General features: G+C 38.2%; 1 protein-coding gene across 1 annotated transcript in view; it reads right to left on the bottom strand.

The window, feature by feature from the left end:
* The window catches only part of GNA14 (G protein subunit alpha 14), a 150,915-nt gene that overhangs the window by 49,950 nt on the left and 73,826 nt on the right, over positions 1-27,139 (bottom strand). The window contains exon 2 of the mRNA XM_039845393.1: positions 24,892-25,076. Coding sequence (XP_039701327.1) covers positions 24,892-25,076 — 185 coding nt within the window. The remainder of the gene's footprint in view (positions 1-24,891; positions 25,077-27,139) is intronic.

Below are 27,139 nucleotides of genomic sequence, written 5' to 3' on the forward strand. Positions count from 1 at the left end.
CACTGCTCTGTTAAATAACATTTGTATTTTTTCCTGATTTCAAAAGCTTGTTCCATTTTTCATAATTATAAAAGTTCATTGTAAAATTCTGGAAAATACCAGAAGAGTAATTAAGAAATATGGAAACCACCACCAGAGATATCCACTGTTAGCATTTTGGTAAATCTTCTTCAGTATTTTATAATTTATATGTTACTTTTTTTTTTTTTAACAAACTCATGACAATATTGCAAAGAACTGAATATAGTGTTTTTTCCATCTACTCTGTGTACATCTTACTATATTATTAAATAAACTTTTTGAATGTTTTAGTCTATTGTAAAGTAAGGCATGCACACAAAAAGGACTGTAAAACATATATGTACATTTAAAAACAAGTATAAAGAAAACAGAAAGGACACCCAGGAATACAGTTTTTGTTACTATATAGTATTTAAACACATGGATGTGCCATAATACAGTCTGTCTTGTTAAATATTTGGGACCTAGGATCTTCATGCAAATTTGATTATTTCTTTAGTATGAATTTTTGGGAGTTAATCTACAGAGGCAAATGATATATAAGAAATTTTAATTTAAACTTTTTATTTTGATACAATTATAGATTTACGTGCAGCTGTAAAAAAAATATGCAGAGATCCTGTGTACCATTTACCTAGTTTCCTCCAACAACCAGGAACTATTGATGCTAAAATGGTCAAGATATAGAACATTTCCACATCACAGAGACCCCTCAAGTTGATCTTTCATATGAGCAACCACCTCCAACCTGTCCCCGACACATCTGTAACTCCTGGCAACTACTAATCTGTTCTCCATTTCTGTAAGGTTGTCATTTCAAAAATATTATATAAATGAAATCAAATAGTATGTAGCCTTTGGGGATTGGTTTTACTCACTCAGTATAATTCTCTGAGATCCATTCTGGTTGTCGTGTATATCAGTAGTTCATTCCTATTTACTGTTGAGTAGTATTCCATGCACCACAATTCATTGAGTATTTTGTTTTGGTTCTTATATTTTTGTAGTTCTACATTTCCATTTGGTTCTTATTTATATCTTTTATTCTTTATTGTTGTTGAGTCTTTGTTTCTAGAGTGTTCATAATTGCTCATTAGAGTATTTTGATCATGGCTGCTTTAAAATATTGTCATACAACAATATCTTAGTTGGTACTGGTGTTGACATATATTGTCTTTCTCATTCAGCTTGGGATCTTTCAGATATTTGGCATGATGAGTGGCCTTCACTTAATCTGGACATTTTGGATATTACATTATGAGACTCTGAGTTCTGTTTTAGCTGGCTTACCCTGCTCTGGCAGCAGAGGTGGCTGAGGCTCCTTGACCTTGCTGGGTGAGGATGAGAGTTCTGGCTCCTTCCTGACCTCCACTGATACTTCTCTGCTAAGAGAGGCAAGAGAGCTTCATTACTGCTCCCTATGGAATCTCCACCTACACAAGTTGGAGTGGGGTAGTCTTGATACACTTTGTATAAACCATGCCTTTTATTTTCTGATGCTTTGACACTTTCGGGCCTTGCTGACCCTGGAGTGTTGCCTCCACCCCCACCCCCAGGTCTAGCCAATTCTTAGAGACAATAAATGACTTCCATGGGAGAGCACCTTCCACATACAAACCAACCAGTCCAGAGTCCATACCCCTAACCACCTCCTTTATTGGGCTCTTGTATTCTGGGACACTATTCTCCTGCCCTAAATACCCCAGGACCAGTATAGACAACTAAGGCCAGGCCCCACAGCCCTGAGCCTGCTAAAATTATTTAAACTAGCCAATTCTAAGCCTGCTTACCTTGCTTTACCCATTCCTTCACATGTAAACCACAATAAAGGCTCTTGCCCATAATTTCTCCTGCTCCTTCTGCCTCCTGATGCACTCTGCTGCTCCCTTGTGTGGTCCCGCATGGTGTGCCATGCCTGTTTCTAGGGAACAGTCAGTATAAACTTCTCCTTTCACAAGAGTCATTTCCAAGTTTGCATGTTGCACCACACCTGTTTTAAAAAAATTCCAGGGTACCCTTAAAACACTTGGGCAGGAGTGAAAGTCCTGACTCTCCACTTGGTCTCCCTCTGACATCCAGTGGGAGAGGAAGGACCCTCTGTTACCGCCCTGTGGGGATGCAAGTCCAGATTTTCTGGCACTGCCCCAGTAGGAGAGTTGGGCATCTTGTTAGAGCCTGGTGAGGGCAGATATCTCGGTTCCCACCTGAGTCTTTGCTGATATGGGTGGGATGGTCCACAGTTTTTTTTTTCATGGTGTTTGGCTGAAATAGACTGGCTATTGATTAGAAGTTTTCTGTCTTACTAGGCTGCCTTTTCCTGGTCCTTTGGCCAGAGAGAGCAGGCCTTTGGGGGTGGGTGGTGGGGGTGGGGGTTTGGTCTGTTTCTGTTGCAGTTCCAAGTTACTGGCATCTTCAGCCCTAAGTCTGGAATGTATGAGGCAATACAGAAACCCAGAGAACTCCCTACTGTGTTCTTCCTTGGGTCCAGAGGTCCCTGCTGGTCTTTCTTCTTGTCTCCACCATTCAGAGTCTTCTTATGTTTGTTTTATGTATAATGTTCAGGGTACTTGGCAAGAGTAATAGGAAAAAGTATGTCTACTCCATCTTTCTGGAAGCATAAGTCCCGCTTCTTTTCAATGCACAAATATGATAGCACCTATTCTGAATGCCAGTCCTCAGACTGACCAACTGTGTCCACTGGGGTGTCATGAAAACCAGTCCTCATGGGTTAATCCGCAAGGAGTTTTAGGGAGAAATGAAGATGTGAAAGGTGAGGAGCCTAAATAGGAGGCACCTGATAAATGCTTTTATATGGAATAAACCATTTCTGTACAAGTGTCAGTGATTTCAAAAGCTTCAACTGATCTTCCCAAAGAAATATAAAGGAACTTGCTAAATGAAAAATGACTTTAGGAAATATGTGGTGTTAATGCCCCTCCCCATTTCGCCATTTCTCTGGACATGAGCTATGTGCTTGCATTGATTTCTAAAAATGTTCTATGGAAATGTAACAAATACCTAACAACTAAGTACAGAAAGATATTTAGATCCCACACAGGCCAGAACTCCAGGATTCCAAAGCGGAAGGCGATGGACAGAATGTGTATAAAAACAAGCACACGGTGTCACCTCCAGCGAGATCTTATCACCTCTCTACTTATTCTGGCCCCACGTTATCCATTCCAACAGGCTTCACCATCTACTTTTGTTAAGTTTCCATCTGTGAAATGACAATTTAAACAATTCCCATCATTGCCAACTTAAGCTACGAGTAATGGAAACAAATCTTTTCCACCAGTTTCCAACAAATTCTTTTCAAGGGCCCTGATAAACACTGTCATTTTTTTTAAAGCCTTAAATAATTGATCACTTGCTCAAGAGTATACGCATCAGATCTTCAGTTCACAAGGCCTGCTCTCCCTCGGAACCTGCTTTCTCTAAGCCTTCAACCTGTAGGGCAACCTGGTTGAGACCACACAGAGCTCTCTTCTGAAGGCCAAAAGCCAGAAATGTTTAAAGAGGAATAAAGTTCTCAGAAGACTCATTATCATGATCAAGTGTTCAGCATGTTCCTAACCAAAAGAAACAGCCTGCGAAACTATGATCTCCTTTTTTTCTTTTTTAAAATGAGAAACAAGCCCACATAGAATCCAGCTAGTGGTGTCCTGTCCGGGGAAGGCCATGGCTTTGCTGGGCGATGGAGTTCTGGCTCTCTGATCGACTTCAAGTTCTAATTCGCTGGGTCTCCTCAAGTTAAAAGTCCTTGATCAATTGTACTTACCCTTTCCTGAGAAGATATAAAATTAGAGGTATGGATCCAAACAGAGAAATCTCAAGAGACAACCTTCCCGACTACAAGTAGGCTTCTGATAAACTGTCATCAACAAATAACCGATGTATGCTTTTACAGAGAATAAGTCTGGCCAAGGATATAGTTTAGTAGATAGACTAAATTTGAGAGCATAAGTAGATCCAGCCTGATAAATGAAGAATACATATTAATAAAAAGGATCTTTTGAAAGTATAGGCTAAATAAACTATTTTAACATTTGTATTTGCTATCTTTCAATCTCTTTAAATTACCTTGGCAACGCCTCTTTGAATAACAGCATAAATAATCAAATTACAAATTACCCCCAAGCCAAGTCAAGTCTTGGTCACCTTTCTCCATTTCCGGTTACATTTTGCACAGACCGCCCCCCAGAGCTCACAGTGCTGTATGGTAAACTACTAGTCGACAATGGCTGCCTCTCTCCTCTTCCATCTCCTTAAAGACTGAGAAATCTTAAAAGCAGGATTGAGTCATAATTCATCTTTGTACTATGTGGACGCACCATAGTGTCTGAATAAAATTCGTGAAATAATGAATGCTTGAATGAATGAGTGATCCAATGAGGAATAAATGAGCAGATTTTGAGTCATATGCTGTTTTTTAGTCAGAAATTCCTATATATGACAAAGAGGGACATGAACTGAGACTAGGTTGGTTTTCCAACAGGGAGGAAGGACTATAGTTATAGCAAGGCACCATCATTTATCTTGTTTTATATAAAACTTTGAAGTCCACAGCCTTATATGAATGTATGGCATACTTACAAAAAACAACATCCTTCTTTTTTTTTTTTTTTTTTTTTTTGATGAAAATAGGTTAGACCAGCACTATTTGATAGAAATATAAGAGATGTCTAGGAAATATATAATGTTAATGTCTCTTACGAAATTAAAAAATTTCTACTAGCCATTAAAAATATAAAAAAGGAACAACAGAAAAAAAATATTTTAAACTCTATATATCCAAAACATCACTTCGATATATAATCAATGTGGGTCCCAGGTCTGGCTGTAATCCAGGCTCACGACTAGGGATAGGACTCTGGATTTAGAATGTTACATTAATGTAGTAAGGCTCTTGCGCCTAACTTATGCAAGTATGACTCAACTTATTGTTTATAACGCATGTGTGGCAGAATGCCACTATTGTTCTCTGAGATATATAAAGCCCATGCGGTCCCCTGGAGCAGAAGAGCATGTGCTCTCCACAATAAAGTTGGTGCCTGCCGTTTCATTCTCGGGTCGGCTCCTCGTGTGTTCTTTCAACTGGGCATCTCACCAACGAAACCTTCCCTTCTTGATCAGCTCGGCGCTGACAATCAATGTAAAAAATTATTGAGATATTTCATCTCTGAAATTCAGTGTATATTTTACAGTTATAGCAAAACTTGATTCAAAGTAGCCACATTTCAAGGACTCAATAGCCTCTCGGAGCTAGTAGCTTCCATGTTGGACAGAAAAGGGTTAGAAACATATTTCGCTCTCATCTGCAGCAACTGCTTTTCATTTGGGTTTCTCGTGTCATTTATTTCCTCCCCCAACCCCATGACTCTTAATCATTTATCCTGACATTATCAGAGTGATTAGAGGTGTGTCATTTCTTACAAGTCACCTGAAATTTCTTTGGCAAATGTGTAGGGCACGAATTCTAAATGAAAAAAAAAAAGCAGGTTTTATCCCCATTTTACAGTTGAAGAGCTGAAGTTCAGAGTTTTGAGGTATCTACAATCACATGACTTGATAAGTCTCAGGTCATAACATAAACCTAGGTCCTGGGACACTTCGCTTCCATCTCACCATCTCTTAGAAACCAGAATATTCCACGGCAAGAAAAACAGCTCTTCAAAGTTAAGTAATGAAGAAAAAGAACCTCTTGTTTCAATATACTTACCCGACTCCTACACAAAAGGCCAAATGACTCTCTGGGGTGAGAATGAGGTTAGATCTCAAAAGGAAATTATATCCCCAACTTGAAAGAGATATTTGGTTCTCTTCCAAAGGCAGGAAAACCTTTAAAAATAAATCAATTCCTCATTCTAAGGACAACCATGTAGAACATGCATGCTGGATCAAATGTCACGTCTGAGAAAATGTCACCATCAAAGCCAAGTGCAGCAACTGAACCCCCCAAACAGGATAAAATCTTACCAGAATTCATACAAAACAGCTGTCTTTCTCTCTGTTTTCACTGAATCTAACCTTATGTACTATTGCTTAAGTAAACATACAAAGCATTTACTCTAAAACTCAGAAAACCAGATTCCTCTTTAAAAAATTCTTTCATTTGGCTCCTCCTTTCCAATTCTTACTTCATATATACCTCACCCTTATTTAGTGGGTTTAGTCATGTGAAAGTTTTAAATGTTGAAAAATCTCCCTCATCTTTCTCTCCCATCCATTCTCCCACTGTCCTGCTCTCCCCGTCCATCTCTCTTTTTTATTCTCCGCTATCACCACCACCACCACCATTACCTCAATCTCACACTCCTCACTAAGAAAAGAAGGAAAATAGGCCCATAAAATGCATTTGGCACTGCTAAGAATCTGAAGGTGAATTTTATTCTTTAGTGTTTAAAATGATTAGTGTTACTAGTGTGATAAATCTGAAATTATTTTGTTTACTGAAGGAGAGAGCAGATAAATAAATGTTAGTATTCTTGGGGACCAGAGTCGCTGCTGTCAGAGAAAAGAAATAAATATGGCTTGAGGCGGGGTGGGAAAAAATGTGGTGTTGGATTTAAATCGGAGACTGATGATTAACATGTCTGTATAGATTTGTATGTGTGTGTATATGTGCATATGAGTATATATGTGTTGTGTATGTGTGTATGTATTATTTCACCATATATATTTGAATATAGGTACCTCACATAAGGGGACTCACATAATTCTTGACCTTTGTGTCTGGTTTATTTCACTCATCATATTTTCAAGTGTCATCCATATTGTAGCATGTGTCAGAGTTTTATTCCTTTTTAAGGCTGACCAATATTCCATTGTATGTATATGTCGTATTTTGTTTATCCACTCATCTGTTGTTGGACATGTTGGTTGTTCCCACCTTTGCCTATTGTGAATAACGCTGCTATGAACATGGGTGTACAGCTATCTGTTTGAGTCTCTGCTTCCAATTCTTTGGGGAGAACAGGATGTCCACACAGTGGCAAATGTCACCCTTCAGAAAGGTACTTTTACAACTGCGAGATCTGGCAGAAACCATGTTATCAAAGTGATCAAAACTTAGCATCAACAATAGTGGGACAAAGTGGCATTAATTTTCCCTGAAAGTGCCCAATGGGGAGGACACATCACCACATCGTATTATTTTCTACTGAATTTTATTGAGATATAATTCGCATACCATATAATACCATTTACAACTTAAAGTACACAATTCAATGGTTTTTTAAGAATTGTGCAACCATCACTACAATCATTTTTGGAATATTTTCACCACCGCCAAAAGAAACTATGTACCCATTAGCAGTCACTCCCTATTTCTCCCAATTCCTTTAACCCTAGACAATCACCAGTCTCTTTCTCTGGATTTGACTATCCTGGAAATATCATATAAGTGGAATTATACAATTTTTGCCTTTTGTGACTGGCTTCTTTCATTTAGCATGTTTTCATGCATGTTGTAGCATGTATAAGTACTTCATTCTTTTTTATTGCCAAATAATATTCCATTATATGTGTATGCAACATTTTATCTATCCACTTATCAACTGATGGACATTTGTGTTGTCACCATTTTCTATTATGAATAATGCTGCTGTGAATTTTTTTCTTTTTTTAATTATTAATTAAGTTTATTGGGGTAACATTGGTTAATACAATTATATAATTTTCAGGTGTACATTGTCATTTGACATCTGTATATTCTGTCATGTGTTTACCACTCAAAGTCCAGTTTCCTTCAGCTACCATATATTTGATCCCCTTTACCCACTTCACCCTCCTCCTAAACCCTATATTTGGCCCCCTTTACCCCGTCTACCTCTCCCCTCCCTTCCCCACCCCACTAGTAACTACTAGTCTATAGTTCTCTGGTAACCGCTAGCCTATAGTTCATGTCCATGAGTCTGTCTGTTCTGCTCATTTGTTGCTTTTAGGTTTATATCCCACATATAAGTGATATCATGTGATTTTCAACTTTTTCTGTCTGGCTCATTTCACTTAGCATGATTATCTCGAGTTCCATCCATGTTGTCACAAATGGCAGTATTTTATGCCTTCTTATGGCCGAGTAATATTCCATTGTATCTATGTCCCACAGCTTCTTTAGCCAATCATCTATCATAGGATACTTCGGTTGCTTCCATGTCCTGGCCACTGTGAATAATGCTGCTATGAACATCGGTGTGCAAATATCTTTTTGGATATGGGTTTTCAAGTCTTTGGGGTAAATACCCAGTAGAAAGATTGCTGGATCAAATGGTAGATCAATTCTTAGTTTTTGAGGAACCTCCATACTATTTTCCATAGTGGCTATACCAATTTGCAGTCCAACCAGCAATATATAAGAGTTCCTTTTTCTCCGCATCCTCTCCAACATTTGTTATTACTTGTCCTGTTGATTAGAGCTATTCTAACAGGTGTGAGATGGTATCTCATTGTGGTTTTGATTTGCATTTCTCTAATAGCTAGCGATGTTGAGCATCTTTTCATATAGTTGTTGGCCATTTGTAAGTTCTCTAGGGAGAAGTATCTGTTCAGGTTCTCTGCCCATTTTTTGATTGGATCATTTGTTTTTTGGTTGTTATTGAGTTGTATGAGTTCTTTGTATATTTTGGATATTAGACTCTTGGATATCGGAGGTGTTGCTTGCAAATATATTTTCCCATTTGGATGGTTATTTCTTTACCTTGTTAACAATTTCTTTTACTAAGCAGCAGCTTTTTAGTTTGATGTAGTCCCATTCATTTATTTTAGCTTTTACTTCCCTTGCTTTTGAGGTCAAATTCATAAATCCTCTTTAAGTCCAGGGTCCTTTAGTTCATATGTTTTCTTCTATGCATTTTATTGTTTCGGGTCTTATATTTAGGTCCTTAATCCATTTTGAGTTAGTTTTGGTGTGTGGTGATAGGCAACAGTCTAAGTTTCATTCTTTTGCAGGTGGCTTTCCAGTTTTCCCAGCACCATTTATTGAAGAGGCTTTCCTTTCTCCACTGTATGTTTTTGGCTTCTTTGTCAAAAATTATTTGCCCATACAAGTATGGGTTTACTTCTGGACTCTAGATTCTGTTCCATAGCTCTGTGTATCTGTTTTGCTGCCAATTCCCTGCTGTTTGATTACTGTTGCTTTTAGTATAATTTGAAGTCGGGCAGAGTGATGCCTCCAACCTTGTTCTTTTTTCTCAAGATGGCTTTTGCAATTCAGGGTCTTTCATGCTTCCATACAAATCTGATGATTTTTTGTTCCATTTCTTTAAAAAAATGCAGATGAGATTTTGATGAAGATTGCATTAAATCTGTATAATGCTTTAGGTAATATGGTCATTTTAACTATGTTGATTCTTCCAATCCAAGAATACGGAATATCTTTCCATTTCTTTGTATCTTCTTCAATTTCTTTTAATAGAGTCTTGTAGTTTTCATTATATAGGTCCTTCACATGTTTCATTAAATTTATTCCTAGGTGTTTTATTCTTTTTGTTGCAATCACAAAAGGAATTATTTTTTCCACTTCTTTTTCTGACACTTCATTATTAGAGTATGAGACTGCTATGGATTTTCGAACATTGATTTTGCATCCAGAGATTTTCCTGTATTTGCTTATTGTTTCTATTAGTAATGTTCTTGTGGCATCTTTGGGGTTTTCTATATAGAGAATCATATCATTTGCAAATAGCGACAGTCTGACTTCTTCATTTCCTGTTTGGATGCCTTTTATATCTTTCTCTTGTCTGACTGCACTTGCTAGGACTTCCAATGTTATGCTGAATAACAGTGGCGATAGGAACTGTTTATACCACATAAACAAATTAAAAAATTTGTTTTGCCTTGTTCCTGATCTTAGAGGGAAGGTTTTTAGTTTTTCACCATTAAGTATAATGTTGGCTGAGGGTTTGTCATAGATGGCCTTTATTAGGTTAAGGTACTTTCCTTCTATACCGATTCTGTGAAGTGTTTTGATTATAAATGGATGCTGTATCTTGTTGAAGGCTTTTTCTGAATCTATTGATATGATCATACAATTCTTATTTTTTAATTTGTTTATGTGGTATATCACATTAATTGATTTGCATATGTTGAACCATCTCTGTGCCTCTGGGATGAAGCCCACTTGATCGTGGTGTATAATCTTTTTACTACGTTACTGTATTTGGTTTGCTAGTATCTTATTTAGGATTTTTGCAACTGTGCTCATGAGAGATATTGGTTTGTAGTTTTCTTTTTTTGTGTGTTATCTTTACCAGGTTTTGGTATCAGAGTAATTAATATTGGCCTCATAAAATGTGTTGGGAAGTATTGCCTCCTCTTTGATTTTTTGGGAGAGTTTGAGGAGAATAGGTATTAAATCTTCTTTAAATGTTTGGTAGAATTCACTGGTGAAGCCATCTGGTCCTGGACTTTTACTTTTTGGTAAGTTTTTCATGATTGTTTCAATTTGTGAATATTTATTTATAAGTTTTTGTGTGGACATATGTTTTCCATTCTCTTGGGTGTATCTCTAGAAGAGAAACTGTTGGGTCATATGGATGCTGTTTTAACTCTTTGAGGAGCTGCTCAACTCTCCTCCAAAGAGGCTGCACCATTTTACATTCACACATGGAGTATGAGGCTTCTTCTATGTATATTCTTGCCAAAATGCTTAAATCTAATGAGAAAACAAAAACATGAATCCTGATTTGGGCACACTCTATAAGATAACTGGCCTGGACCCTTCAAAAATTTCAGTGTAATTAGAGATAAAATAAAAAAGGTGGTGGGGGGGTATAATTTAAAGGAGAATAAGGATGACAATTAAATGTAATGAGGGTACTTGACGTGTTCCTGGATTAAAAAAGAGAATCTATAAAGGCCATATTGGAGGCACATGGAGACATTTGAACTTGCATTTTATATTTTTTAATATTACAGCTACAAAGTAAACCTTCCTGAGTATGCTAATGGTATCATAGAATTCCCTGGTTCTAAGAAGACACTGAAGTATTTAAGGGCAACATCATGATGCCTGCGGCTGACTTTTACTTACATAAAGTGTGTGCTTGGGTGCGTGTGTGTGCGTGTGTGTGTTTGTGCATGTGCGTGTACATGTGCCAAAAATGTGGAGGGGAGTATCTATTACCAACTGGCTGAGTGTATATGAGTGTTTACTGTGCTGTTCTTTCTGGTCTTTTTCTAGTTGTGAAATTTTTCTTTAAAAAAGTTGAGAGTTAAAGTCATTCAAAGAACACAAACAAAAAATATCCCCCAACCTATAGAAAGCATGAATTAAAAAGGGGGTGAGGAAGAGAGTGAGCACTTTTCATATGCCTCAATTCATCTTGACTTCTGACAAGCTGATGTTAAAAAACTCAGAACCCCTCTTTAAGACTCGTATTTAGATCCGTGCTAGATTGACATGAAACAGAACCCTACTGAGATTTTCCTAGTCCTTCTAACTTGCCTTGGGCACATTATTTAACCTCTTTAGATTTCGGTTATCTGAACCACAAAAAGGTCTGGGTTGACCTAGAAGATAACTGAGGGTTCTTTCCAGCTCTGAAATTCTAAGACTCTATAATCCAACTTTCTGAGTGGGATTCAGGATGAATCTCCTTTTGAATATAGTCTCATTGGGGTGACACTTGAGGGCTTTTACTTCACAGGGCTTTAGATGGAATGAGTGCTTTATCTCAATATTAACCAAGAATCCTTAATCACATTTAAACAGACGAGCCTTAACATGGTGGGAGGACCCTTGTGCCAAAGCACACTGCTCTCAGATGGGTCCTGTTGAACATCTGGTTCCCAGTCAGTGGCCTCTGGGCATCTCACCAATGAGCAAGCCTCCATCTGTGACCCAAGATACCCTTGGGACAGCCAGGGAGAAGAGATGGAATGTTCCCTTTAGCCCTTTCTATATCAGGCTTCCAGGATATAATTAGGAGTCCGCTCTCAGGACCCATTTGTAGGGAGTTAGGTTGAAAAGTGTCCCTGGGGAGAAGTGGGTGAGGAGTGAGCAGGCATCTTGTCTGGAGATGTTCTAGGATTTAAGATTATCTGATAAGTGATGAAGCAGTCCAGCTTTTAAGGGGAAGGGGAGATGCTTTTGGAACTAGCCAAAGTTAGGAAGGGGACAAAGTGCCTCCATATTAGAACTACCCAGGAGATTTGAATCTCAGGCACCAAGATCCCAGGGCACCAGACATTTTCTCAACTTAAAAAAAAAAAATTATTTTTTTTTTAAGTCAGAAGGGAATAGAGGTTTAAAAAACCTTCCCAAGATGGCCATAATCTTATGCAATTCCAGATTTTATTATTCTCCAGTTCTAAAAAGGGTCTTTCATTCCTCTATAGTTTGGAAATTTAAGGATCACATGATACAGTTCTCTCATTCTACAAAAAAGAAAGCATTTTCAGAGAGGACCAGCAACTTGCCCAAGTTATCTAGCTCACTAGCCACAAAGGCACAGTTCCAAAGCCTGCTTTGCTTCCCAGAACAGACCTAACTCTAAAACCCCAAGAGTGTCAGTCACAGTGTTCCTAAGGTTGCATAGACAACAGAAAATACTTCATTCTCCTTATGGGTCCCATGCACCAGCTCACTGATAGGCACTGAGAATCAGGGACCATTCCTCACTGAAACAGACAGCTTGGAGGTGCAATGTATGTGTGTCTTTGCAGGGAGAAAGGAGAGATTATGTTCACACCCCTCTTCTTTCTCCTCCGTTGTTTCTTTCAACTGAATTAGACCAAACTAATGAGAAAGTCTAGAAGTCTGAATAAACTGGGAGTCAGGTGAGTTAAAACTTATAACCACACTTGAGACATAATCCAGGAAGAATATCAGAGTTAAAATGAGTCCTATTTATACCACTATCAGAATATACTCTTCAGGTCTTATTTGATCTTTCCTGGACTCTCTGGCACTAGTTCAAAGGTCACTGTCATGTTTTGTTTGTTTGTTTCAATTTGCAAAATGAATTTGAAATCATCTCTGGCTTATTTACTTTTCTCTTCTAGGAAAATAAAATTTTAAAATATTCTCCATGCAACCGTTTCAAATCCACTTAAAGGAAAGCTCTTCAATCTTCAAACTTCATCCAACAGATGCAAAACCCTGATATTTCTGTTACTTTTTAAATTGTATGACTCCTTTATGTAAATATTGATAGAGATAACACTGACAGTTGTGTGAGTTAGTTGGATACGAGCCAGGGAGAAAGGAATTGTCTGAAAGTGGCCAAGAACAGCTTTTGAGAAAGAGAAGCTTCCTTTCAAGTAATTTACTGCTTTCATCATCAAACCTTTGAATAAGGACTCAAGATCTGCCACTGCACGTACTTTATATCACCCACAGAGAAACGTGAAGCACAGTGGTTAACAGCTCTGCCTGGGAAGTCAGACAGACCATCTGGGTTCAGCTTTCAGCTTTGCCATGTAACACTTGTGTGATCTTGGGGACATTTTTTAACCCTCAATAAACCTCAGTTTCTGGATCTCCAAAGAGAGAGAAACTGATCATATCCACACTGGCACAGATTCACATTTGTTACAGTCTCCAACCTTAGGAAGCTAAGTATGGGAGGAGATGGCCCATGGTAAGTGCTATGACACAGGTGACACTCACAGCAGGTATGTTAGCTGAGTAACACTCCTGGCCTCTGCCCCTGTCCTTTCTTCTATACTGTTAGAGGCCTGCCCCTTGAGGAGAGGCCTGGGGTCTTCCAGAGCTGATGATGACATTATGCGTAAGTGTATTTATCACATTCTAGGTTCAGTATTAGTCAGATTACATGACTTAGTTATAAGCCACATTCTCTGCCCTGAGCTTTAGACTAACATGACATTTTGGTCACCATATACTTCACTTCTTTGTCTTATTTCTCAATTACTTTAGAAATTAGCTGCTGAAGAGGATATTATTCATTGAATCTCTCTTCTAACTCATAAATAAGCCATTCTTCCTACAGAGCTGTTTTTCCCCTCTATGAGATTCCAAAACAGCTACCTGCTGATTCAGCTTAAAAAGGGTCATTGCCACTGACCTGACTTTCACAGACAGGAGACATTTGCAGTTCACCAAACACATCCCAAGAGCTGACTGAACATGGCTGGTCCCAAGTTTCCTACACTGGATTTTGAGCCCTATAACTATTCAAACTTCTTGATTATCCTGGAACTCAGAAGCAATATTTCCAATTGCTAAATGTTTCCTCAGAAAAAGAAAATCAGGGTCATGTAGACTCTGTCTCTTTTTGCCTAGCATCATGATCTCAAATGCAAGGAGAGGCAAAAATATATCACATGAAAGAACAGCTCAGTCATGCTCTGAGATTGTGGATATCAACCCAGACAAAGCCCTAAGACAGCTCTGAATTTGTATTTATTTTCACACAAGGTTTTAATTGTTACTTCACTAACCATTATTGAGCCCAAATTGATGCAGAGATAAACAGGACATGATTCCCAATCTCAAAGAACTCCCAGCCTAAAGTGGAAAAGGTACATAAAGAATTATAATGTAAATATGGTCAATGCAAGTCATTACAGGTACACTGGAAAGAGTGCCTAACCCCAAGGAGGATGGAAGCAGGAGGTTGTCAAAGAAAGTTTGCTATGGTATTGGATGCCTTATTCAAGATGAATAAATGAAGTCAGTTGTTTATGAGTGCAAAGGGAATGGGTGGCAGGATATTCCAACAGATGGAGAACATGAGCAAACAGAGAGGCATGGGATATGCTGGAAACCACAATCCAATAGCGAAAGCAGATGAGGCTGGATGGTTTGTCAGAGACAAGTTCAAAAAAGAACACAATGTGGCCCTAAGATCACTTCTGTGGGATCATAAAAAAAAAAATCAGATTCCTTTGCTCCAAAAATTGGTTCTTCAATAGATAAGTTTCTGGCAAACTGGCCTACATCCATGTCAAGCACTAGAGCCACAGAGGTGCGTAATAGCAGAGATGTCCTTGGCCTTCGTGCAGCTTCCATTCTAGTGGAAGCCAAGAAAGTCTTGGATAGGCGAAGAAAGAAGGAAAAAACAGAGAGAAGAACATGTGCAAAGTCCTGGGCTTGAAGGAGCATTGTGAATACTGGGGCTGAAAGAGAGGAGGTCACTGTAGTTGGAGCTGAATAAGCAGCAGCAGAGTCATGGAGATGCTGCCGACAAGAGCCAAGATGCTCGTTAAAACAAAGCCTGTCTGGTCTGTATTACCGGGTGCATTTCATTTTGTTTTTAATATCAAAACTTAATACAAAGTAACAACTTGAGTTTACTGATGTTGTCCACCTGAAAACAGTTTTTGTTTTGTGTTTTTGGTTTTGTTTTTGTTTTTGGTATCATCCTTGAGAGCTGGAAGAAACACATGAATGTAGCATTGCCTTTGAGCTCAAAGGAAGCTGAGAGAGACAGTCATGAACAGCTTCACACCGCAAGGACAGATGAAGACTAACAGGCACTCAGCACATGCCCTGGGGGCACTGTGGAGAGAATCACTGAGGCTTTAGGGGCCGCTGGGAAACCTGTACTCAGAGGAATGTTCTTCCAGGGAAACAGGCCATTATATTCTTAAAGCCCTAGGATCTAGACTAATTGTCTATTTATCCTCTCTTGAGACTAACTTTTCACTTAGAAAGAACTTTTCTAAGAGCTTGTGCCATTCATTTAATTCATAAAACAAGTATGTGTCAAGTGCCTCCCACTGCCACGGGCTGGATCTTCACCATTTTCTAGGTGGAAATGACCATTAGCCTCTATCAGTCATTCATGTTAACATATAGCGGCAGAAATATCATCAATCTGGAAGCAGAGAAGCAAAACTATCATAAGTAGGTTTTCATAACCAAATTAAGGGAAGACTTGACCTTGCATCAGGGTTAGGAAGGACGTCAAGTCAAACCTTTGCTAACAATAAAATGGGTCATCTCTGGGAAAATAGAAAAAATAAAAACAGACCACTCTAACCACAGTGATAATGACTTGTGCCTTATAGATAAGAAAGTGGAGAGCATGATTCAAATAGACAAGCTCTTGTTTCCCTTAACACAAAGCCCATTGTCTGGGTACATTCAGGTGTGGGGACAGCCTGAGTGAGCCAACTACCTGGTCCAGCCTGGACCTTCCTTCTCGAGTGAAATCACCAGAAATAGCATCATTTGTTAGGAAATATTCTTTCTCCAATTCTTTTGCCTCATCATTTAAAAAAAAAAATGTTAAATCAAGCAACTTGAAAGACATTACATGGATTCTGCCTCATCTTTCTGTCATTCTGATCCAAGATTTCCATGAGGGATGTTCTTGTCCACAGATACATCTTCTTGTGGTGACATGTAAGAGCACCAGGAGATGCAGATGCCAGCATCTGCAGGAAGAAGGCACACTCATTCATCCATCCATCCATTCACTCATTCACTCAAAAAAGGTATTAAAAACCTAAAAAATGCTCTTAACCTCAGGAAGGGTGTGAGGATGCATCCACAAACCATACACATTCTGGAACATGGATTTTCTTATTGCAAGTCTGGTATGTATGTCTTTCTGGTTCTTATTCTGGCATTTTTTTACTGTGTCTGAAAAAAACTTGGATTATATGAAATAAAACAGTCTATACTGATAGATATAACATTGTAATTGATGTACTGCCTTTATTAACTGTGAAGTTAGTAAAAAAAATAAAATAATTTTTTAAATTTTGGTGGAAAAAGTAACTTGTTCAGGACACGGTAGAATATGATTTTTTGTTGTTTTTTTTTAATGTACATTACCCATATGTTTAAATTTTATAATATCACCAGAAGCCAACATAGTCTTCATTTGAGGAAGAAAATAAAAAATATTGAAAGCTTTGATGATTTGCCCAAGACTGTTAAAACCATAAATGACAGGCAAGGCAGGAAATCAATATTATATCAGCTATAGTCTATTTTATCTAGTACACAGAAAGAGAGCATGCTAACTTGACTTTGGAAAGAGAAACTTTCTTATTTGGGGTAATTACTAACATTGTTAGGGCTCCAACAATCAAATGATCCAAATCATGATGATTATGATGATGATGGTGATAAAATCCCAACGTGAAGCCTCCACACAACTCAATAGGGAAGACATTCCACATCAACACAAAGCAGAGATACAACAGGAGGGGGCAGGAGTTTCAGGCACTGGGGGGAATTGGTGGCTACTGGTCAGTCATATTGGTCTCCCTTGCATGCCATCCTTCAACCACTTCCACTGCTCTCAGGATAAAAGGAAGGTAAGAACTTAGAGGCACCTAAAATACAAGCAGCCATTCCTATCGACCTCAATCTTTTTGTAACTAACTCCACCTTAACTGTTTAAATGTTTAAAAGACTAGATGTGTCTTTGAAAGAGAATCTAGAAAAACTTTCTAGATCTTTCTCTACTCCTAATAAATTATACAATCATATGCAAAAGCAAACAATTAGTTAACCAGATCCTGTAAATGGTCAACTTAAACAAATCTTTACTTCTAACTACAAAAAGAAAGTGCCAAAATATTTTAAAATTTGAATTTACAAAATGCTAAGCAATAGTAACAATGTGAAAGTGACTTTACCTTACTTTAGATCATTCTTAATTAAACCTGACAAGAGTTTTATGTATCACAAATCAAGATGAAGTACATGAGATATAATCTCTCAAAGTTCCCTGAAAACATTTAAGCTTCCAAAATCAAGTGTCAACTAAAAAACAAAAACAAACAAACAAACAAACAAAAAAGCTGTTCTAGTTTCTAATGAATGTGGCTTTTATTTTAAAAGGAGGTTTACTGGTAAACATAACCATCCACCAGCAGGTGCATGTGCACACAGACACACACACACACACACACACACACACGTCCTTTTAACAATTTGTTTCTGTTGGATTAGTTACTGTATCACATTTGAGCCACCCATCCTCTTTAAAAAAGCTTTTAATACACAGAGGATGCTTCCTAGTAAGTTTTTCCTGGGATAATATTGCAGAGCTTATTAACCAATAAATAAGAAAATCTACCTCTAAATTCAATAGTACTTGATGAACATGTGATTCCCTTGGCAAGACTCCAAAACAAACCCTGGGAGGGAATGGGTAATTTACTTCTTGACATAAATTTATGGCATTCATTCACCTCTGAAGTCACTGGGTGTTCAGAAAAAGCAAGTCTGAGGGGACAGCAGTAATGACACATGTGTTACCTCTCTACTATCAGAAAATGAGAGCACAGCTTTGCCATGAGGAGAAGGCAAATAGTGAAGGACTTTAGCTCTAACAAAAATTTAACTAGCATCACTGATGATTTAACTTTTATTAGAGTATTGATTTGTGAGGGTGTTTTATATGGTTCCCTTTATATTTTAAGATAGCAACAAAATTGGATATAATTGAAAAGACTCAAGGCGAATATTTCACATATGTTGGATAGATGGACAGATGTCCATGTAGACTGGCAGTCACACTAGTTCCTGGATTGTTTGTAACTTTTGTGAGATCTCACCTGATTTTTGAAAGCATTTCTTTGGATGTGGTAGGTTCATACCTAGCCTTGAGGTAGGAGAAGAAATTAATATTTCAATGGACAAATCAATCTAATGAATCATTGGTCCTAAAACTCATCTCCCATGCCAGGCTTAAAGGGGATGGGTGATCAGATTTACTTGTGACAGTGATTGAGAAGAAAACCAGTTCTTTCTCCATCCTATTCTTTTCCATTGTCCAAACTCTTACATTTCAAGCTCTGATTATAGCAACTTCACACTAATATCACATCAATTAAGCAGAGAACTATTATCATAAATAGAAAAACTCCAGCCTAGGATTTTGGTGGAGAAGTTGTTGTTGTTGTTGTTGTTGTTGTTGTTGTTGTGCCACTAACTAGAACTCCCAGTTCTTAGGAGAAAAATGTACCACGTGATTTTTAATTTCCAATAAGGCACGGGAATAAAGAGCTAAGTTTAACATCTGCCAGAGAACCAGCAACCCTGGGCTACAGCCAAATTCTGAACATGGGCCTCCCTGTTCCCAGAGACTCATGTAGAATCTGACTTTTCAAATTGGATGAGAAAGTAGGACTTAAAAATATATTTAAACAGATGTTTTAAAAATGAGAAAATAAGAGGGTCTTAAAATACTTCAAGCTCTGAGAAACTCGTCTATAAAAAGTGACATAAATTGACCATTTTCACTTAACAGGGCCTGATTTCCTCATATGAATCTTTAACAGACTCTTCTGTAACTTCAGCCTCTTGCTTTCTGAGAATGAAAAGTTAAGTTGGAAAAGTTGTATATACAGAGATGTGAGACATTATCAAAGTTCTTTTGGTGTTAAAACATGTCATCACCTGTGATCCTACCCCATAAATACCAGACTTCGTTGCTTAAATGTAGTTGAATATCTGATGCTTAAGTTCAATACCTGGTAAATTATCATCTCAATAAATAAAAATATCTATCAACAATGAGTTAAAAATATACAATTACTTAATTTGCTAATGTGTCATGTTTCTAATTACTCACAAAACAAAACTGTAAGCTATTTCTATTATAAACAAAAATCTACACCTCGGGTATGTTATCAACAAAACCTGTATCCCTGATTCTTTACTGATTAAAAAAAAAAACTATAATTTCCACGTAGGGACAAGAGAAAAAGGAGGGCAAGAAGGTGCCACTAATGTGATCTCTGGAAGATGAGATGCAGCCTTTTCCTCTTCCCTGACCCCACCCATTGCTGGAAGCTCTGGGCATGATGCTGTGTTGGCCCCTGTGAGACTCAATGGAAATAAACATAGAATCTGACCTGAATTCAAAAATGTCTCCTGGAGATGCTGTCAAGGCTATCGTCACCTATCCAAGGCAGCCATGGCTGAACAAAACAAACATCCTCAATTTACCTTTGGGTGGAGACTAATTAGATCATTCCATAGGAAAGATTACCAGAAGTCTCCCTCCCACTATGGAAAGATTGATAGACTAATCAAATCCAAACTAAACACCTCCAAACAATATTAAGGTACATATATCAGTGGTTCTCAACCTTGGCTGCCTAATCAGAATCACCTGGGAAGCTTCCACACATCAATCCAAAAGCTCAGGCTGCATTCCAAGAATACTTAGCTCCTGCTTTCAAGGTTGGTGCCCTGGGCAGCAACAGAAAATACCCATGTGGAGACAAGACTGCAAACCGACCACTGCTTTGGAAGTCCTGTTGTCGATAAACTCAGCAGTCCAAGGGGCTGAAACGCAAGACATTGCAGGGAATTGATGATAAAAGTATGCTTACCCAAATGTACAACCTTTTGTTTGTACAAAATTTGAAAATTTCAAATAGAACAAGCAGAAGCCTCGTGAGGCAATTCGACCCCCCAAATTCAGCCTTTCAAGAGCTGTGGTTGGCGAGACGGCCCAAGCCCACCATCTCAACTGAGACTTGGAATTCAGCAAAATCTAATGGACAAGTAAGATGCTCTTTGAAGGGCGTTTCAAGACCTCACACTTCTAGAAACACTGACTTAAATGAGGTACTTGGAGTGAAATGGCTGGCAAAATACTTCTCTTACTGTTTAATTATTCACTCTCCTTTCAAAAATGTTTTTGTGTTTGAGATGAGCCCTTACAATCAAATTTGTGTAGGTTACATGCAAATATGACATGACCCTAGAGTAGCTAAAAGCTCCTAAAAGCAAGGGGATCAGAGAAGAAGCTGGGGTGTGCTGCCAAGAGGGCCTATAGACCTAATTAATTTTTCTAGGGATCACTGAATATAGAACTAGAAGGCTTTTGAGAAGTCAGGCAGGCTGTCTTTTGCCAATGAGAAATTCTGTATCTAAATCATCCGAGCAGATACTACAGAATCTGTAAGGGGATCAGAAAGATTTCCTTTACCGCAGGACAGGCCTAGAATGAAAATTTTCCAAGTTGGAGGAACTACAAGCAACAACAACAAAAAAATGAAACTCTTTGGGCTTCAGTGAAATCATCACTAGTAAACATGAGTTATAAGCTAACTCAAATTTAAGAGGTCTGCCACCAAGCAAATGCCTTTGTAATATTGGTTCAAGAAGTCATAAATTCTAAACCGTGCCCATACAACACTCTTGAGAGACAGTCATATAAATTAAGGCCTATCAATAGAGTGAACAAATACTTATTAATCATTTCTTTAAAAATAAAACAGGCAAGGTAGAAGAAAAGATTATTCAAGGCTATATCTTAATTGAAAGAACATTTTGGTTAAAAATCAAATGCTGAACTAAATTTCTGATAAACTTCCTTTCATAAGCAGCCTGTCAAATAATAGGCAAAGATTTTCAACAACCTAGCAGAACAATAATCTCACTAACATTGAAAATTTAAAAACCTCTAAAATTACTTTTCATTTCCTTCTAGATACATTTAAGAAAGTGTTTCCAGCTCTGAAAAAAAATCAAATAAACACTCAGCAATAAGAATTGAGGGAGAGAGTACACACGCCACCGTGAAAATAAAAGCTAGTGAAGGTTGTTCATCCCTGTCTTAAATAATCAATTGTTTTAAGCGATGCGATACTTCGTAAAGAATTTAATATATATTATGCTTCTTAAACTAATTATTTAATACTGTTGGAACACTAATCAATTTATCATTTTATGGCCTAAGTGAGCATGGTACTTTGTTACAGTTTCATGTTTAGAATCAGGACTAGTCTACAGAGAAAAAACAAGAAGGAATGGATGAAAATGACCTAAACAAGTAACAGAAGAAACAATGAGTCCATTTTTGGTTTCTGAACTTGTCCCGGTATTAACCTCATGTTTCTTGAGTGCCATTTAATTTGTAAAGCACTTTGTTTTGCTCATGTTGGCTTATGAAGTAGACAGAGCACGTGTGGTCTACATTTAACAGATAGGGAAATGCAAGACCAGAGAGGTTACATGGCTTCTCCTAGGACTAGGGTGGGCAACTAAATCCACTTGTGGCCTGTTTTCATATGGCCCATGAGTTAAGAATGGCATTTACATTTTGCAAATAGAGTTTCCAGTGAGCCCCACACATTCATTTATGCATTGCCTATGGCTGCTGTTTGCATTGCAACAGCAGAGCTAAGTAGTTGCCACAGAAACCAGATAGCCCTCAGAGCCAAAAATATTTTCTCTGTGGCCCTTTACAGGATAAGTGTGCTGACTCTTGCCTGAGACCCACAGGGGAGCCATGAGCAGAGCCCAGATTTTTGGGAACCAATCCAGTGTTCTTTCCACTCAATCCTTTGCCTCTCCTTAAGCTATTTCAGCATGTTTTTCTTCCCAGGCACATATCTGAGGGATAAGAGGGAGTTTATGAAGCACGAAAGTAGGTACTTGAAGTAGAAAGAAAGAAGGCCTTGAGAATGAAGCCAGATACCTCAAATGAGAGGAGAGAGGAGGTGCAGTTGAATTGTTTCATAGTTTCGTAGGTCTGTGGAAGGAGAGGTCATTCTGCCTCAGGATGGACCATATTCAGTCTCACCTATATTAGATGATTTAAATAATGAGATTTGGGACCTTTTGACTTCATATTTAGATTAGATTTGAGACATAGAGTTGATGGTGGAATGGGTTAAGACTCTGGGGGATACTGGAATGGGGTGAATGTATTTTGCTTGTAGGATGGACATGAATGGAGGGAGTCAGAGGGAAGACTGTGCAGGGTTGAATAGTGTCCCCCTGAAATTCATGCAAACTGCAACCTCAGGAAGTAACTTTATTTGGAAATAGGATCTTTGCAGACGTAATCAAGTTATGATAAGGTCGTCCTGGATTAGGGTGGACTCTAATCCAATGACTGGTGTCTTTATAAGAGGAAAATTTAGGCACAAACAGAGGAGAATACCATGTGAATGCAGAGACACACTGGGGACGGGGTGGAAGGGAGCAGGAGAAATGGATATGATGACAGAGGAAGGGAATGAAAAGGAAGATTCATTCATCGAAGATTGCCAGCAACCACCAGAAGTCAGGAGAGAAGCATGGAACAGTCTCCGTCAGAGACTCCAGTTGGAACCACTCAACCTTGATTTTGGACTTCTAGCCTTCAGAATTGTGAAAGAATAAATTTCTCTTTGAAGCCCCCAGTTTGAGGTACTTTGGTACAGCAGCTATAGGAAACCAACACAGATGAGCAGACCAATGGAAGTGGCCTTATGAAAAAGAATTAAGATCGAGAGAAAAGAAAAAAGTAGTGGAATGTCGAACCCCATAAAACCTTTTTGTTTAAAATATAAACTCAGAGTACCTCTAGAAGACCTTGAAGAAAAACAAAACAAAACAAAAACCCGGAGACCTTGATTACTAAATTTGATTGGGTTTTACAAACATGTTGCCAAGGTAAGCAGAACTGACTTATACTTAAGCATTTTCTACCCAATAGGTCTGTTTACAAATCCATTCCTAAATTCTAAGCTTTCCCCAACCACCCCACTACGACTGAGAAACAAAATGCATTTTACAACAGAGAAAAATAGATTAACTGAACTGCAAGACATACCTCTTCTCCTAATCTTAAATTTCCACAGAGGCCTTAATTTTTAAAATACTTTGTACAAGGTGATTAAAAAAGAACTGCACGTGTTCAGAAAGATGTAATTCATGTACTCGAAACCGTAAAGGAATCATCAGTCACCTCTAGAATCTCCCAATGGCTCAATATGCACCTCTGACACTACTTCACACCAGATATAGTAAAGGCTAACCCACCTCAACATACACACACATTTTTCAGGATAACACTGTTGAAGGTTAAAGCCGTAGGCAAGATACATTCTTTCTTTTCTTCAAGACTGCAAGGAAATGGTAGTAAAGACATGATTTGCAGACATAGTGTAAAAATAAGTCTAAAATATGGTGCATGCTGTTTTTCTATGTAATCCAGTCACTGAGTAAAAATTCAGATTGCTTCAAAAACTTTTGTTTATATTTATATAAAATATACATGAATACGGGTGCCACAAGTTCACGATAAAGTTGCCCTTGGGGTCTACACCAAAGCCCGTGCAATTCTAGCATTTTAGCAGCCAAATTTCTTTTTAATAGATCCATGAGGGACTCATCTTAGACATAATTTTTCTCTTTATCATCACATCATGTTATAAATTGGTATTATTTTAAATAAACTCTATTTCTAATCCATATTCTTAATGAACTCTACATAGTATTTTCTGACAGATTTGCATTCCAGTATACCATATAAAATTTTATTTGCCTCCTCCTCCCACCCTCCTGCCTCATTATTTTCCTATAATCTTAAACAGATTTGTATTTTAAATAACCCGCGGTGATAGGAAAGCCAATGCCAGCTTGATATCATTACTTTTTCGGAGTCCATTGCTAGCTGGGACATAAGCACCTCTCTCATAAGCTATTACTTAACTCCCAAGAAGGGCCAGCTCCCAAAATAAACAAAACTCAGTGCTTTCTTTGAGAAGTCTGCAGGGCATGTGTGAAAATGTTCCCTAAGACTGGGAATTCTTGAAAATTTGGCCATTGTAAACCCAAGGCCTCCATTGCTCCAATGAAAAATTAACCGAGTATCTTAGCTGAAAGAGAAAATGTAGTATAAGTGATAGAGATTTATATGATGGAATTAAAATATCTTCCTTTTCTCAGTGACTGAAATAAGCAGCAACCTAAATGACGGCCCACATTCTGAACCTCTGCACATGGGGCAGCCCCACACCAATACTGTGACAGAACTGCAGAAGACTGCAGGGCAGACTAAATTCATCACATTGCTGTAGGGTTTTAGCTCAAGAGTTTCTTTTGGCCTCTAACCAAAGCACTTGGTAAATCTTTTTGTTCAAAGTCATCTGCTAACCAGAGTAGGAAAGCATGCAATCACAAGTAGGGCCAATGCCCCTAAAGCGCTTTACCTTATTCTGTTCACACACATACTGTATCCTCAGGGTGTCCATGGCTCTGATCATGGCTTGCATGGCAGTGAATATGTTTTGGTAAACCAGCTTTGTGAACCCCTTTCTGTCTTCATCGCTGTAACCAGACCCATGGATAATTCTCATTTGCTTGATAAAGGTGCTCTTGCCACTTTCACCAGTGCCTAATAAGACAGAACAAGCAAAAAACGCAGTCAGCTGTCTTCAAAAGGAACACAGTAAGAAAAGACCACCTGGCAGTGTTGGTCTATGTCACGATTAACAGGCTGATGGAGTGGGCTTGGAAAAAGGCCTGCTGAATGCTGATACAGGGTGGAACCATCCTAAACCCTGGGCAGAGGGGTTTTTACCCTGGACCCTGTGCTTCAGAAGCCCTCAAAGATCCCTTTCCCTCTCTCCTCCTCCTCACCATGCAAGTCTGAGTGACTTGGAGTAATCCTAAACATCGGCTCTTGTGACTAACACTGTTTAGGCCACAGGGAATCGCTCCCCTACATCTCTTGCCTTGAATCCTCAAAAGAATTGGCAACTGTGTCTGAAAGCGCCAGACATTTGAGGATTTTGCCACCACTAATACAGCAGTGGCAGTGATGGGGGCTGCTTCAGAGTGCAGAGAGGATGTGAGCAGCTAGAACACTTGGATAAGAGAAAAAGCTAATAAACTTGTCAATTCCTTCCTTTCAGATACATGATACAGTTGATCTTTGAACAATGAAGCACCATCCCCAGTTGTGCCAAGTGTCTATATTCTTGCTTCTCCTCATATTCCAATTTGTGGTTCAGGAGGTCCTCTAACATCTGCACATGGCAGCCAAGGAACAGTTTAGAGAATCAAACCATTTTTGTTGCTCTTAAATCTGTATAGATGTCCAGGCATAACATGTGTAAAATTGGATGCCAGGGCTTTACAATAGTATTAGATTGAGATATTGCTTGAAAAGATAGTAAAAGTTGTAGCGTAAGTGACAGAGATTTATATGATGGAATTAAAATTTTCTAATATTTTCTGCGATAAAATAATTTATTGTATGAGAGCCTATTACCACGTTTGAAACATGGTATGTTACATACATGGTTTCTTTCGATCTAAGTACTGCTTTAAGGATTTTGCTAACAAATCAAGTTGGCATGCCCTCTGGAGGGCAAAGTTTCTTTTAATTGAAATGATTGAAAAGCTATCTCAAACTAAAATGACTCAAGGTGTACATTTCAAATGTGTGAATTGTATGGTATACAAATTATATTTTAGTAAAGCTGTTACAAAATAAGAAAAGTTGTCTAACAATATTTATCAAAAGAACACAAATTATATGAAAACCTTAATTAAAACATTATTAGTGATTTTTCTATAAAGAAAAAATTACGGAAAAAAAATAATTTAACTATAAAATCTTTATTTTATTACTCACACACATCTCGTTGACCCAACAGAATACCAAGACAGTACATTTATAGTTAAATTCAATCATCTTTGTTGTTTTGCTGACTCTTATTCACAAAAAAATGTAGTTATACATATCTTTTTAGACATTTTAGTTACAGAAACATGTTTCGAGGGTAGGAAGATAGAACATATTGATAATAGTTTGTTAGCTTAATTATAACCTGTAACTGTTAAGACTTATGGGATATGAGTGTCCATCTGTATCCAAATTGGGGCCCTGAGAAACACTTAGTGCAGGGGTGCCCAACCCTGGGGCTGCAGACTAGTACCGGTCCGTGGCCTGTTAGGAACCAGGCCGCACAGCAGGAAGTGAGCGGCAGGCTAGCTAGCGGATTCATCTGTATTTGCAGCCTCTCCCCAGCACTAACATCACCGCTTCAGCTCCACCTCAGATCATTAGGCATTAGACTCTCATAGGAGCCCCAGTCCCTGGTGCCAAAAAGGTTGGGGACCGCTGACCTAGCAGATTTGTTCAATTTTTCCCATGTGGAAAATTAAGACAACTCTTAGTATTTGATAATATTTTTTCTCAAAAAAAAAAAAAATCCTTCAGATTGATCTTTTCAAAACACAAACCTGCTTTTCTGTCCATTTTTCCATCCTCAGTTCAAAACCCTCAAAGATTTCCCACTCTGCTCAGAAAGACAGATAAAACGTAATATGGCCAACAAGGCTATATGGTCTGGCTGCTCCATCTTCACCAGCCACTTTTCACAACACACTTTCTTCCACCTTCTGCATTCCAACCACGCTGTCTTTTCAAACTCTCCCTTCTTATAGCCT

The sequence above is a fragment of the Pteropus medius genome, unplaced genomic scaffold (genome assembly GCF_902729225.1).
Source record: "Pteropus medius unplaced genomic scaffold, Ma_sr-lr_union100, whole genome shotgun sequence".
NCBI lineage: Eukaryota > Metazoa > Chordata > Mammalia > Chiroptera > Pteropodidae > Pteropus > Pteropus medius.